Source organism: Callospermophilus lateralis, chromosome 15 (assembly GCF_048772815.1).
Source record: "Callospermophilus lateralis isolate mCalLat2 chromosome 15, mCalLat2.hap1, whole genome shotgun sequence".
Classification (NCBI taxonomy): domain Eukaryota; kingdom Metazoa; phylum Chordata; class Mammalia; order Rodentia; family Sciuridae; genus Callospermophilus; species Callospermophilus lateralis.
In genome coordinates, this window is record NC_135319.1 from 61,691,534 (window position 1) to 61,706,333 (window position 14,800).

A 14,800-nucleotide genomic window follows, 5' to 3' on the forward strand; every position below is an offset into this window, starting at 1 on the left:
AATTAATGAATGAGATCAGAGTTCGGACCCTCAGTGTAGCTTGCATTCTAATGGGTGAGGCAAACAATAAATAAGATCTTTGTAATTTCAGATAACAATGAGTTATGGGGAAAATTTAGCAAAGTAAGGGATGGAGTGATGTGAGAAGGCTGAGGAGTAATTCAGCAAAAGCCACTATGGGGAGGTGGCCTTTGGACAGAGCCCAAATGAGTAAGTCATGTGAGATTCTGAAGAAAGAGCATTCCAAACTTACTGAGGCAGGAGTGAGCTCTGGGTTTAAGAGGAATGACAAAAAAAGCTAGTATTAGGGGAGCTTCATAAGCCAGACAGAGAGTGGCAGACATGATTTTAAGTGGGTTTCAGGGGCTGAATCATCTAGGCCTTTTAGACCATGGGAAGGAGGCTGACTTGACTTCATGTGAAATGGAAAGCCTTTGGAAAGTTTTGAGCCGGAGAGTAACATGATTTATGTTTTCAAGAGGTCGCTCTGATCACTTCAGAGAATAAACTATGCTGAGGGATGGAGGCAGAGACGGGTTAGGAGACTATCCTAGTCGCCCAGGCAAGAAAGAGGTGGTGATGGTTTAGACTAGAGAGCAGCACGAGAGATTGTGGGGATGCTGTGCAGTGTGGCTGCATCACTTTCCTCAGAATTAGCCGTAGTGTGTGATTGGGAATCTGTGGATTAGCTATCCAGCAGTTGGACTTGATCACTAAAAATATGAGAGTAGCTGTGCACAGTGGCACACACTTGTAATCCCACCGACTTGGGAGGCTGGGGAAGAAGGATGGCCTCACCAAGTTAGCAAGACCCTGTCTCAAAATAAAAAGCAAAAAGGACTAGGGTGTAGCTCAGTGGTAAAGTGCCCTGAATTCAATTCCCAGTACCAAAAAAAAAAAAAGGCGGGAATATTATCAGGTCGTTGTGCCCACTGTATTTTTAGATCAGATGCGGTACTAAGTGCCCTATGAAAATTATCTCTTTTCACCTCCCACCTACTCAATGGTAACTGCTATTATTATCCCCATTTTCACCTGGATAAACTGATATGCTTTGTTTTCATATAAATCAGCCTTATTCTTTTCTCTTGCTCCCCTTTTTTTTCTCTTAAATAAATATGCTTAGTATAATAAACTCACATATAATAAATATTTTCTTTTGGGCTAAAAACTACATCTTACTGGTACATTACTAAATTAGTTCAAATATTTGGTTTAGATGTTTCCTGATGAAAAAAGAACAGGTTTTAAAAATCATGTGGTGGTTTTTTTCCCCTCTTAGTTTCCTTTACCTAAATAACACTTCTTTTTTTTTTTTTTTTTTTTTTGTATCCCATGCAGAAGTTTGAGCCTAGCATCAACATGTGTCATCAGGGCCTAATGTCATTTGAAGGATTTGCAAGGTAACTTTTAAAAGATCTTTTGCCCATCATTTAAGAATGTCAGTTGCTCTCATGCAGTCTTAAGAAAGTGTGTTTCATCTAGGTTTCTGATGGATAAAGATAATTTTGCCTCGAAAAATGAAGAGTCACAGGAGAACTTAAAAGAATTGCAGCTACCCCTCTCCTACTATTACATTGAATCTTCACACAACACCTACCTCACGGGTCATCAGCTCAAAGGAGAATCCTCAGTAGAACTCTACAGCCAGGTACCGAGAAGGCCATTTGCAATGTGGTTTCCATTAAACCTTATTATTTATATAACCCCCAAGGTCATGAAAACCTGACCCCCGATTCCTTCAAAGAGCTTGTAAACTAGGACATGTGAAACGTAAGGAGCCATGATGTGTGGGAAAACTGCCTATACATACAGCAGTTGTTTTCTTTACTTCTTTTTGTTTTGTTTGTTTTCTCCCTCTATCTATACTTAACCCTTATTCTAGGCACACACACACACACACACACACACACACAAAAAAAGTATTTGTTTGAGACTCCTAGCTTTTAGATCCGAGCCTGACCTACTCCTACTAAAATTAGATTTTCTCATGGGAAAACTATCTAATCGTTTCACTAAATGCTAAATAAATCAATATATTGTAGTGGGAAAACGTAGTAGAAAATGCAACTTTCTTACAGAGCTAATCCCAAAATATTGTTTGTTTTGCTTTGCAATTTGTTAGACAATCAATCTGTCCCTATGGTAACCAACTTGAGGGAAAAAAAAATTTGCACAGACGGGAGGCACTGTCCCTCTGAATTCATGGGAATGCTCTATGAAAAAGTGGGCTGTCTGGACTGGGAAAAGCACATCCTTTTGACCTACACATCCAGTTCTCAATGGTCTTGCATGTCCGTTGCCTGTCTGTTATATTGTCTTCAACTTCCTCTTTCAAGCTGCCTGTTTTTTGAATGCCCACAAGAAGTTAATCAGAAGAGAGCTAGGCTGGGTCCAGGGAATATAAGTGTGTGGTTGTGTACCTACAGGCCCAAATTTGAAAATCGTATCAGTGTTATTTACACAACCCCAGCAGCAATGGGATTCTTTTGTTCTCTGGATTAGTCCAGATATTCCTCACAGCAAGAGGCATATTTTTGTCCCAAAGATGATCTAGCATGAAATATGCATTTTTAACTGTTTTCTAAGGGACCTTTATTGTGAAATGAAGATTCAGTGTCCTGGGGTAGTGATTTTCAAAATAGAAGGCTGTTAAGGGGCCTCAGCTGCTGACAATGAGATGAGCGAGCCACAGGGTAGGAAGGGTGGGAATCCTGGATACCCTGCCCGACTCCTTGAAGTGCTTCCCTTCTATGGGTTTTCTATGTTGGCCTTTCATTTGCAGAGAATTCCAAATCAAAAGAAATTTGAAATCCATTGTTCTATGGGAAATTTAAATGAAGATAGATAGATAGATAGAGATATACACACACACAGATGGGATATGATATATATGTGTATGTATATATATATACACGAATGGGGTATGTGTGTACCTATATACACATATATCTCATTTGTATATCCATATGTCTCATTTGTATATCCATATGTTGATACACATATGTAATATATATGCATGTGTACATATACACATATATAAGTTCATAATACTTATCTTTGCATGTCTACATATTTGTGAGTGTGTGTGTGTTTTCCTCCCAGGAAAATAAGCAAGTGTCAATGCCTTAGCTTTATTCCTACTTCATTATTTGACATCAGTTTTCAAACTCCTTAACATTATATCCAAGTTGAAATTATCACAGTTTTTGAATAAGGCACGAGAACCCTCCAAATATACTCACAGATGTGATTAGACTGGTGTCAGAGCCCTTTCACTCTGTTTCTAATCGCTCTCCACTCTCCCTCAGTCCTCCTAGTTACTTCCTATCATTTCTCTACGGGACAGATGAAAAATTAGAATAAGCCCTGTTCTTCTTACCTGGAATTCCCAACCCTGGTCTTCTAGTTACACATGGAGAACTTAAGGTCATGCAACCTTTGGTAAAGACATTTAGTCTTTTCATGCTGAAAACCCATCTAATCTGTTGCTAGTTGCTGGGCATTCTTCCCAACCTGGCAGTCTTTCCCTATAGATGAAGCATCTTTGTGTCCTACCTGCCACATTACAATCTTCAGCCCAAGACAATGTACTTATAGATACTCTAGCTGTTGCCAGGAGCTGGTGACCTCAGAATTCTAGGCCACAGACTATGATGTTTAATGGGAAGAACCTATTAAGTATTGCACATAAAAAATATTAAAATAAAAAGCATTCCACTATCTAAACTTTGATGCAGAAACTTTCTGGTCACTAAACCCTAATAATGGATTTTTGTCACATGGAAATAGTTATGTGGATTCTCAAATAAGAGAATAGGTCCATTCATAGATATATCAGCCTCTTGGCTTCTATTACCTTTCCATGATGTGATAATTGTTTAAGGTATTCTACAGGTAGAGTCCTGAAGGAAGATGAGGAGGTTGCTTCAAACAGACAATACAAAGCTCAAACCCAGTCAAGCACATGTGTTGGGAGCCCTGCTTATAGTTTTAGATCCAGGACAGCCAATGGGTATCACCCGATCGGATTCATTGGTGGTGTTTTCTGCAGTACTTTGCTGAAGCCCTTGTGAGCCTAGGGGCAAGTGGGCTGAATACTTTTTCATATCTTTTATTGGTGCATTATTGCCATGTATAATTGTGCAGTTGTTAAATATTCATACATAAGTGTGCCAAAATCAATAATTGGTATCTGCTATGCATATGGAAGAGAGGAATTTATTTCTTCTCCAGATGTGGTTTTGGGTTTAGATAGGCAAAATCTTGATAATTCCTTTCTTCTATTCTTCTTACTACATTTTCATAGCAAAGAAGTTTCTACATTGCTAAATTTGGGTCTTAATGGAGAATATTTCATACAGATTGGCTTCATGTAAATGTTTAGTCCGCTCAGTAAGGAATTGGTGGTTTTAATTCTTCTAGGCTGTGACTTTAGCACCTTTACCTCCATTGAAATCTAACCATATAGAGCTCATGCTGGGCTCTCTAAATTCAAGATGTGCTGTTTCAAGGAATCAAAGGTGCAAAAGGCAGAGAAAGAAAGAAAGAAAAAAAAGTTTATATGTTTTTGCTCTCAAATTGATCTTTGAATAATATTCAGCTCTGGTAAATGCTCCTACCTTAATCTGTTCTCTCCATTCCCTAACCCAGATTATTTGTGAACTTTGTCCAAGGTGCAATAATTATTTTTGATTTTATACCGTTCTGCTTTATCCCTGAGTGCAAACACTGATTGATGTCTAAACTGTATGCTAGGTTCAATTTGAAGCTTTATCTCCAGGTGCTCATCTGGGGTGGATTCATTCATTACTCACACAGGTCCTCTTGCAAGGCTGTAGGAGCATAGAGCTGGACTGCTGGGATGGAGATGATGGGATGCCCATTATTTATCATGGACATACACTGACAACCAAGATTCCTTTCAAGGTAATGCTTAAGCACTTCCTTCAAGTAAAATCATGAAGAGATATTATCTTCATCTGTCTTTCAAATTAGTCATCTTACCAAATTACATTTTAGATCAAGGATTCTCATGCTGGATCTGAATAAATATTTCTCAAAAATGTTTGCAATATTGTGTAGAGTGTGCACATGTTCGTCTTCCTGGAATTTGATCTAGAACTCTTATTGATTCTTATTTAACCAAAATTTAGTAACTATTACTTTACATTAGTTAGGATGTAATGATATCATTGCAATTCTTCATGATATGATGATATATAAAGGCAGGATATATTCTCTTGCTATGAGAATTAAAGGACAATTTGCCCTTTTATCCTTCTGACAAAAGCCAATATTGTCAGAAGGATACAATTAAATAATTAACATTATAAAATAAGGAGAATAATTTCCCCCGAGAAGATTGATCACCCAAGAAGACTGATCTCCTTGGGATTATTATTTCAAATTCTGGGTAGCATATTAGTTCACTTGTGTAATTACTCATTTAGAGTGTTTTTGGCTGTGTAATATCAGTTTTTCTCTGAACTGTGGTCAGACTGGGAAGGAATATTATTATTTTCATCTTATATGTACAGATAATGACTGAAATGCATTTTCTCTTTAACTCATTTTCCTATTTATCACTCTTAAAACTCTTGTACTATATAGATGGGAAAATGAGTTGATAACTAAATTTGTAGACACACATGAATAGATATAATATGTGTATTTTTGCCCCCCAAAAATTAACTTCTTAAAGTATCTCATAGGTGATGCTAAAACTAAAAAGTGTCTGGGATGATATGTGTACATTATATGAAAATACTATGCCATTTTATATAAGAGACTAGAGTATCTCACAAATTTCAGTGTCTGCAGGATTCTGGAATCAACCTCCTACAGATACTGAGGGATAACTGTACATATAAAAGGATGAGAATCACCTTTGTCCAGAGTCTGCTGAATGCAACAATTCAGATGCTTTCTGGCTATGATGTAATACGTTGCTTTCTGACCACCCTGGACAAATAGCTGACTGTTAAGAAACTGTTTTGGCTTTCATAGGATGTGGTTGAGGCCATTGATCGCAGTGCCTTCATCAGCTCTGACCTGCCAATCATCATATCCATTGAGAACCATTGTTCATTGCCTCAGCAACGAAAAATGGCAGAAATTTTTAAGGTGAGCTCCCCACTAGGAGGCAGGATGGTATCCTGGCCTTTGTCTTGCTTGTCTTTGGGCTTTCAATGGGACTCCTGTGGGCCACACCACAGCTGGACTTTGGCCATGAAACACATTCTACTAGGGGCCCACAGACCTGAGAAATGGGGCTTCCCTAGGAGCTTGGAACTCCTCTTGAATGGCACCTCTTTTCAGCTATAGTGATATAAACTCTGTTCTCTGACTTTTTTCCAGAAAACCTTGGGAGTAAAAACAGACCAACTCTTACAAAACCTCTAGTAACACAAGTCAGGGATGCCAGGATGTCACCTGTGAGTTATATGTGGAAAAACTGAAACTATTTTAAGTCAAATCTTTTTGTGACCTATACTACAATTCAGGGATCCAAGTTAGCACAGAGCCTAGACTAATGGAAATGTATATTGACAGACAGCCTTCCTTATAGAAAGGAATTGTAATGCAGACAGATTTAGGAGACATATTCCATTAGCCTTCCCCTCTCTCCAGTGATAGAAGCATTTAGAAACATGGCTCTTAATGGGAGGGAGGGGCATCAACAGAATAAAATGTCATCCAATATTAATGCTACAGAAATTTGGCCTTTCATATTGCTTTGGCCTAAGATTTGATTTGTTCCTTTTAAATTAAAAAAAAAAAATTCTAGGAATATAAATTGCCACATTTTTCTACCCTCACGCCAGTTGATCACTCTGTGTACCCTCTTTCCACCCACCTCCTGGAGAGACATTCTGCTGTAGAGAGCAATGCTCAAAAATCTTTGTGAAAATGGTGTCTGTGGTTCTTTATCCGATGTGGGGGCAAATTTTCCCTATTACCTTCGGTCTTTGTCCTCACTTTCCATCCCCTCCAAGGTTCGTATACCTCTGACTTCTTAATCCTCACCAGGAACAGACCACATTCTCCCACAGCCTCCAGCTGAATCTGTTTTCTTCTTTCACACATCAGACCCCAGAACATTTCCCTGAATCTTAGAGCTGGCCCCAGCTGCACAGTGACCTAGATCTCGCCCTGTCCTAAACACCTCCCTTCCTTCAGTAAGACACTGTGGAGGGAAAATAAACAAGTCCTTTCCTCCTTCCTCTTCCGGGGATTTTTAAAACAATTTGGCCAGGCTGAATTATCTAGTACATTTAGGAAATCTAGACGTATTTAGCCAGTGGAGACCAAAGACCTGGTATGTTTTCCTTTGTTCCTTTTAGACTGTGTTTGGAGAAAAGCTGGTGGCTAGATTCTTATTTGAGACTGATTTCTCAGATGATCCAATGCTTCCCTCACCCGACCAACTTAGGAGGAAAGTACTTCTTAAAAACAAGAAGCTAAAGGCCCATCAGACGCCCGTGGACATCTTAAAGCAAAAGGTACCCTCTTAAGCAGGATATGAATGTGCTGTATGCTCAGAACAAAGAAATTGTCATTTGAACCTTTCGGAGGACCTTTCTGCTGGGTAATCAGTTTTTGAACACTGAATTCCCTTAAATGTTGTATTTGCTTTTTGCCTTTCCATTTCATAAACCAATAAATTCTCTCATCCCACTTACCTGAAATTTTTCTCATGGAATTGTTCCCACATAGAATGTAACACTGTGCTTTAATTTATTCTGAGTGGGTTCAGAGCTGTCAGTCCCAGGGATTGCCATAGTCCCTATTTAGAGAGAGCCCTCTTTAGGGAGAGCTCTGGGGCTTGGGGTCTGTGGTGGAAGCCTCATAGCCCTGTGATCCCAGTGTATCATGGTGGCATGTTGACTTCTACTCCTGCCTCACCCACTCTGGGCCAAAGTCCCACACCCCAGCCTGTGGATCTGTGTAGAAGTTCAAGTTCAGGACACTGGATTCATAAGCCAGGCTGCACCCATTTGTCCCACAGAGTAACAATTGCCAAAAAGTACTTGTTCTGTTTGAGAGGGCGCTGTTGGCCCTAAAACATTACTTTTGAAACTTACAGCAACCAAGAGTTGCCTTGTGAATCAGCCCCACACAAGAGCCACACTGCTACAACCCAGGAGGCAGGACATTCAGAGCCCAAACTAGATTTTTCTCTATGCCACCACCTCCAAGCCTCCCAGCCCAATTCCAGTCCTGCTTTGGTGGTTTCCAGAAAACAGAATTCAGAACAATGAATTTGGAAACTTCTCCTCATTCATTAATACAAAATGTCAAGTCAAAGGGAGTCAAGTGTCTAGTCAGATTTAGTTAAATAGTCACCTTGGTATAATTATCAACCCTTCTCAAAGCCTTAATTTGTAGACCTTACAAACAAGGTCTGAGTTTAAAGCCTGAATGATACGCAACATGATATTGCAGGAAGAAAATACTAAGTGGTAAGCTAAAATACAGGGTTCTAGTCACTGACTGTGTCACAAATCAGCCATGTGACCATGGGCCAGTTAATCTTTCTGTGCCTCAATTTCTTCATCTGTAAAATGGGAATCTTATGGTAACTGGCCTTAAAGGACCCTTCTGGCACTAAATTCCCATAGAATCTTTCCCAAGGCAAACTGTAAGACCCCTGTCAGAATTGGAGACCATTTTTTGAGCATCTTATTATCCCATGTTTCAGTCTCCATTTCCAGGGTTTCTTACCATTCTGGAACATTAGTGTTTCTCTGAGTGGTCCCTGGAGCATCCTGTTACCTGCTGTCCTAATAAACCCCAAGGAGCTCCCGGATCGTTTCACTTACCCACAGAGAGTCCAGGTAGCCCAAAGTCCAGGCTGAGCAGGAGATTTGTGTTATATTACCTCCTGACCTCAAGAAGCCCTTATTGTTTTAGATGGCTTCACAGTGGGAAAGGAAAAAGTGAAACCAGAGGAAGCATCATCTTTAAACCTACCCCTCGGAGCTGGCACATGACTGTAGTTCCAGTGGCTCAGGAGGCTGAGGCAAGAGGATTATAAGTTCAAAACCAGCCTCAGCAACTTAGTGAGACCCTAAGCACTTAGCAATACCCTGACTCAAAATGAAAAATAAGGTCTGGGGTTGTGGCTCACTGGTACAGCGCTTGCGTAGCATGTGAGAGGCACTGGGTTAGATTCTCAGCACCACATATAAGTAAGTAAAATAAAGGTCTACTGACAACTTAAAAAAATTTAAATAAAAAATAAAAAGGGCAGGGGATGTAGCTCAGTGATTAAGCACCCCCAGGTCTATCCTCTAGTAACACCACCCACCCACCCAAAAAACCCACACTCCTGGGCACAAAAGTGAATGTGTCCAGAAAGGGCCTCAACCAGTCCATCCTAACAGATCACTACTGCTCAGGTTTTCCCTAATTGGAGTGACTTAAAATTATCATGGATCCTCTGGGCCTGTGGCCTTCAAACTCTTTTGCTTAAGTATCAAGTGTTACAAACTATGTATTTCTCTCAATAATTTTTCTTTCCTTTCGTGTGCTTTATGATATTACATATTTTTATCACAAGTTTAAACAGTTACAAAACATTCATGTCTTAACACTATTTATCATATACACACATATTTTTACTTTTACAAATATTTTATACAAAATAGTCCTCATAGTTGAATCAATGGATCTTATCAAACAGATTTATTTTCTATCAGAAAAAAATATCTGAATTTGCTTATAAATTCAAATATGCATTGTAATATCATCTCCATGATGACCATCTTGACCTTGAATTTTGATTCTGAGAAGAGAACGGGAAGGGAGGGAGGGTACAAGGGAGGGATGTGGAGTCTTAATTATGTTCATTGCCCTGATGAAATAAGGTCCTCCCAACCGCGTTAGCATCTCAGAACTTTCTCTCGGGAGCGCTACATTCTCAGGTGCCCCTTTTATTTCACCTCGAGCATTACACTGTGATAGTCGTGGGGTGAGAGTTCAGCCTCTCTCATGTAAGACAGCAAAAGATCAGTGGTGAGAAACAGAGGTGGGAAGAGAGAACAGTCAACTATCTGCTTATTTTGTGGCAAGACTTTTTTTTTTTTTTAAACAGAGGATTGAACCCAGGTGCATTTTAATACTGAGCCACACCTTCAGTCCTTATTTTATTTCAGGACACGGTCTCGCGAAGTTGCTGAAACTGACCTTGGACTTGCCATCCTCCCACCTCAGACTCTGGAGTTGCAGGCATTACAGGCATGCACCCCTGCACCTAGTTAGGCAGGCCTATTTTTACAAGGGCACATACACATATGTAGTGAAGGTCCAGAAACTTACTCCTTTAAAAATATCTGGACTCGCATATCCCTGGAAGTCTTAGTGTGCTCTAGAAGTGCACATTTCCCAACCGAAGTCCACATACAACCCTAGACCAAAAGTTACACAATCAGTCACCTTCTGGTGCCCAAGCAGGAAATATCAGTGTGAGGAGCTAGCTGAATATGTAACCACTGGAAGTGGTGAGGCAGGCATGCAGTGTGCAAGTCCCCCAAAATGGACAGCTCTAATTCAATTGATTTTCAAGTCTGTTTGAGCTGAGGGTGTAGAGCAATTGTAGAACACTTGCTTAGCCTATGTGAAGCCCTGGGTTCAATTTTCAGCACTACATAAATAAAAAATGCATTTTAAATGCTGTACCCTCTGGACATGATAGTGTGAGCCAGTGGTCCCAGTATCTTGGGATTCTGAGGCAGGAGGATCCCTTGAGTTTTGCCAGCCTAGCAACAGAGTGAAATCCTTTCTCTTAAAAAATAAGAAGAAAACAAGTCGTTGCAGCAGAGTCTGGTCTGGAGGGGAAGTTGGCCCAAGAACCACCAGTTTGAGACCTCCTACAGGGGCACTTTCATCCAGACCTGCACTCTCAAAACTGCTACAGGAGACTTGGCATTTGGTTGGGTTCCAGACCCTACAAGACCTGCACCAAAAAGCCTGGTTATAAAGTCACTGAAGTAAAATGTTGACATATGTACTCAACCACCCTTCCTCCAAGCGCCACCTAGCAGTAGGTGCTGTTTCTTTCTGAGCACCATTCCCCCAGGCTATTCTCTGGAGACTGCAGGCTGGAGAACAGGTGGAGCTGCCCTGGCTGTGTGAGACATGCAGGCCACTGTCTTCCGGATGTATTTGGATGCCCTTGCCTTTCCCATTGTCACCCAGTCATTTGCATCTACCTCAGGCTTCCATCCCACTAATGATAAGTCACGTGGTTATGGAAGTGTTCTTCATGTTGAGCCCAAATCTTCCTTCCTGTTTCTCCTTCTCATTGACCCTACCTTGTCTCCCGGAACCTGTACAGAGTAATTTCATATTTAGGAAGCCATCAGGTATTTTCCTACAAGCTTTTCTCTTCTCCAAGCTAAATGTCTGTATCAACTGCTTTATACAGGATATGGCTGCTAAGACTCTTTGAATAAGAATATTTGGGATATTGTTAAATTTATGGATATTCCTGAATTTACCAATCTTAAAATGGAATTTCCAAAACTAAGTCGGTACCCAAGATGGGAGTCTGATGGCATGAGAACAGTGACCTCCCTTATTCTGAATTTTAAACCACAGTTTCTACAACCTTAGACTATTCTTGATTTTTAAATTCTTCATTGCACACGGCGTTCATGTTGAGTTTGTGCAAAAGAAAAGCAATTCTCTTTTTTTTTCACACAGGCTATTCTTGTGCCTGATAACTCAATATTTCCAGGTTTATAATAAATTTTAATCTCTTATAGAGGAGAATCTAATATTTACCTCCATAAAATTGGCTATTCCTTCTTTGGTATGTTATTGCATCCTACAAAGTTCTTTTGAGTTTTGTTTCTGGCATCTGGTATATTTATTAGCAGATTTCTAAACTGTCTTCATCTCAAGTGCCCTTTGGCCCACAACCCCAGGTCCTTCCAAAAGAGCCACCTGAATTGAGGGTGGTTGTTGCTCCTGTCTGATGCTCTCCTCTCTTGCAGCCCAAGTTGCTCCAGATTGTGATTCAGCTTCTTTATTTATAGAATGGAAAACTGAAGCCTGGCCATTTCTGTGACTTTCTCAAAGCCACCCAGTTGTAATGGCAGAGCTAGGACCCAGATTTGGGTCTTCAGACAGGAGTTTTCAAAGGTAATACAGACATCAGGATGCAATGATAGGATTCACTGGGGCACTTTAAAAAGCAAACTTGAAGGTCCCAAATTTCACCCACAAAAATATGAATTTTGGGAAGAAAGCCCAAGCCATCTATTTATTGAAAAATAATTCTTGCCAGACACGATGGTACACGTCTATAATCCCAGCAGCTTTGGAGGCTGAGACAGGAGGATCACAAGTTCAAAACCAGCCTCAGCAACTTACTGAGGGCCTAAGCAACTTAGTAAGACTCTGTCTCAAAATAAAAAATAAAAAGGGCTGGGGATGTGGCTCAATGGTTAAGTGCCCCTGGGTCCAATTCCTGGTACCAAAAGAAAAGAAAAAGAATTCTTATCTCTTGGAAGTTTGAGAAACACTACTTATCTGCTGTTTTCTTCAGACTGAGTTACCTTGTCCAAAAGGCTAAGGCAGTCACAATGCAGGAGACTTTTTCTTGGAAGCACGGGTCCACTCTTTCCAAACCCCTCTTTATTTTCTAAGTTCTCACTAACCAACTAATTAGTAATCTATCCTGGAACATTGTCAAGTGTCACCTTGACACTGCCCACAGTATGATTTCCTCAACTCACCTCTTCCTCACTTTGGAAATGAGATGATGTTATCCCATCCCATTTGTCTAGGATTCACAGCCACCACCATGATCTCCCAGCAAGTACTGACCAGGATTCCACAGTCACACCCTCAGACCCTTTTTTTCAGTTACCTGGCACGTCGTGAGTCTAGACCAGATGCGCTGACCACACGTGAGGCCAGGTGAAGTCGACAGTTCCAGCAAGCTGGGGCCTGACCTTTCAATTAGAAGACCTGGGTCATTTCCATGCAAAAAACTCACCCAACAGTGACAATGAACTGACTCAGGGCATTTCTAGATCCCAGCTTCTGCCTCAGGTTTATGCTGAGGCTGTTTCTGAGACCTCCTGACCACACCCTACAGAATTCTCTAGGAGTCTTACCATGTGTCCTATACTCCAGTTCCCTAAATTCAAAAGTTCACACTTTATTGATGACTGGCTCTGTGCCAGGTACGAGAACAGAAAAGAGTGAGACATGGCTCCTGCCTGGCCCCATAGGAGCAGTCTCCTCATCTGAGCCCAAGCTTGAATCCTCTAACATATATCTGAGCTGCTTTTATGCAAGGATTCGGGCTTTCTTTTTCTGCCTCAGAATAAGTAGGCTATCGCAAAGGAGGAGGGCATCCGCTCTTGGCTAGCTGGTCAGCCACCTCTTTCATGCTTCCTGCCCCCTGGAAGTATTCAAGCATTTCAGGGCCTTGGCTCACAGCTTCCCGACACTGCTGTTTGTAGTCCTTGGATAACATCCTTCCTCCCCATGGTTCTGACACTTTTCTGCAAGAGGGTCTGCCAGGCCCTGTGCATCATCATTCCCACCCAGAACTTGGCCTTAGCCAAGTGCATCAAGTCAGGCCTTTTCTCTTATCAGTGATACACACTCTTGCTTTTGTGGCTCACTTGTGCCTAGAACAGAATTCCCTAAGTTCTGAAGAGCACTGGTCCTATTAGACACTCTGAGAAAAAGAAAGAAAGGATGAAAGCAAAGGAGGGAGAGAAGGACACAGGGAAAGAGAGGGAGGAAGAAAGTAGATTGATTCCCGGGTTAAATAAGCATGAGAACTGCTGCTCTGGAAATCTTGAAAGAATCACGATGTCCTTTAGCATATTAAATGAAGGCTATGGGAAGCCCTGGAGTGGAGACGTGTTTTGGTTTGGTTAAGCTACCGTTTCCAAACTTTCACTGTGTTTTGTGGTTACTGAATTGTCAGTTTTTCCGTATCAGCTATTAACACCCACAGAACTCTATAAAACCCATTTTGAGAAATCCTGGCCTAGACAATATCCAATTATCTGGCATGGACTGCATTGTAAAACATTATATCTGGATATAGACAATAGCCACACTCTATCTTCCTTCAAATATCATTTTGTAAAATATCACCATATTTTATAAAATGTAGAGAATCATTTGAAAACATACAGAATTCCAGGGCCAAATAAAACCTTTCTTACAGGAATTCTTAACCTTGATAATACCCACAGCTAGAACTCAGGGGTCTCTTGGATGCAAGTGGACGCATATTACATCTTTCATTTTACTAACCTCTAGCTGAAATTTAGCATTTCCTCTGATTATAAACAACAGAACAAACCACTGCAGTGTTGGCAGCACTCTGTCTTTGTTAACAGTAGAGAGGATAGATTTTTTTTTCAGGTAACTTCATGGTCATCACTAACATCACCAAGAATTATTTATGCTCATCGTATTTTCAAAAACATCACTTCACCTACCACTATATGTTTTTTACTATGTTAATGAAGAAATGCATACAACTGTAGTCCTAGCTCCTCAGGGAACCTGAGGCAGAAGGATCACTTGAGCCCAGGAATTTAAGGCCGAACTGGGCATTGTAGCAAGACTCCCTCTCACAAAAAAAGGATGGAGGCTGCATGTGGAGCTCAGTGGTAGAGCACTTGCCTAGCACACATGAGGCCCTGTTTTCATCCCCAGCATTGCAAAAAAAATAAATAAGTAAATAAGAAAAAAAAATAGAGCGCATTTATCCTCACAGCACAAAATTTGTTTTCCAACCCTTTGACAACTCTATTCA

The 14,800-nt window shown here is 40.7% G+C and overlaps 1 protein-coding gene across 4 annotated transcripts in view; it reads left to right on the forward strand.

Annotated features, from left to right (window-relative positions):
• Plce1 (phospholipase C epsilon 1) overlaps positions 1 to 14,800 on the forward strand; it is a 283,071-nt gene that overhangs the window by 227,696 nt on the left and 40,575 nt on the right. For all 4 annotated transcript variants that reach the window (XM_076834573.1, XM_076834570.1, XM_076834571.1 and 1 more), the window contains exons 15-19: positions 1,342 to 1,403; positions 1,486 to 1,651; positions 4,822 to 4,929; positions 6,010 to 6,126; positions 7,347 to 7,505. In XM_076834573.1, the coding sequence (XP_076690688.1) occupies positions 1,342 to 1,403; positions 1,486 to 1,651; positions 4,822 to 4,929; positions 6,010 to 6,126; positions 7,347 to 7,505 (612 nt within the window). The remainder of the gene's footprint in view (positions 1 to 1,341; positions 1,404 to 1,485; positions 1,652 to 4,821; positions 4,930 to 6,009; positions 6,127 to 7,346; positions 7,506 to 14,800) is intronic.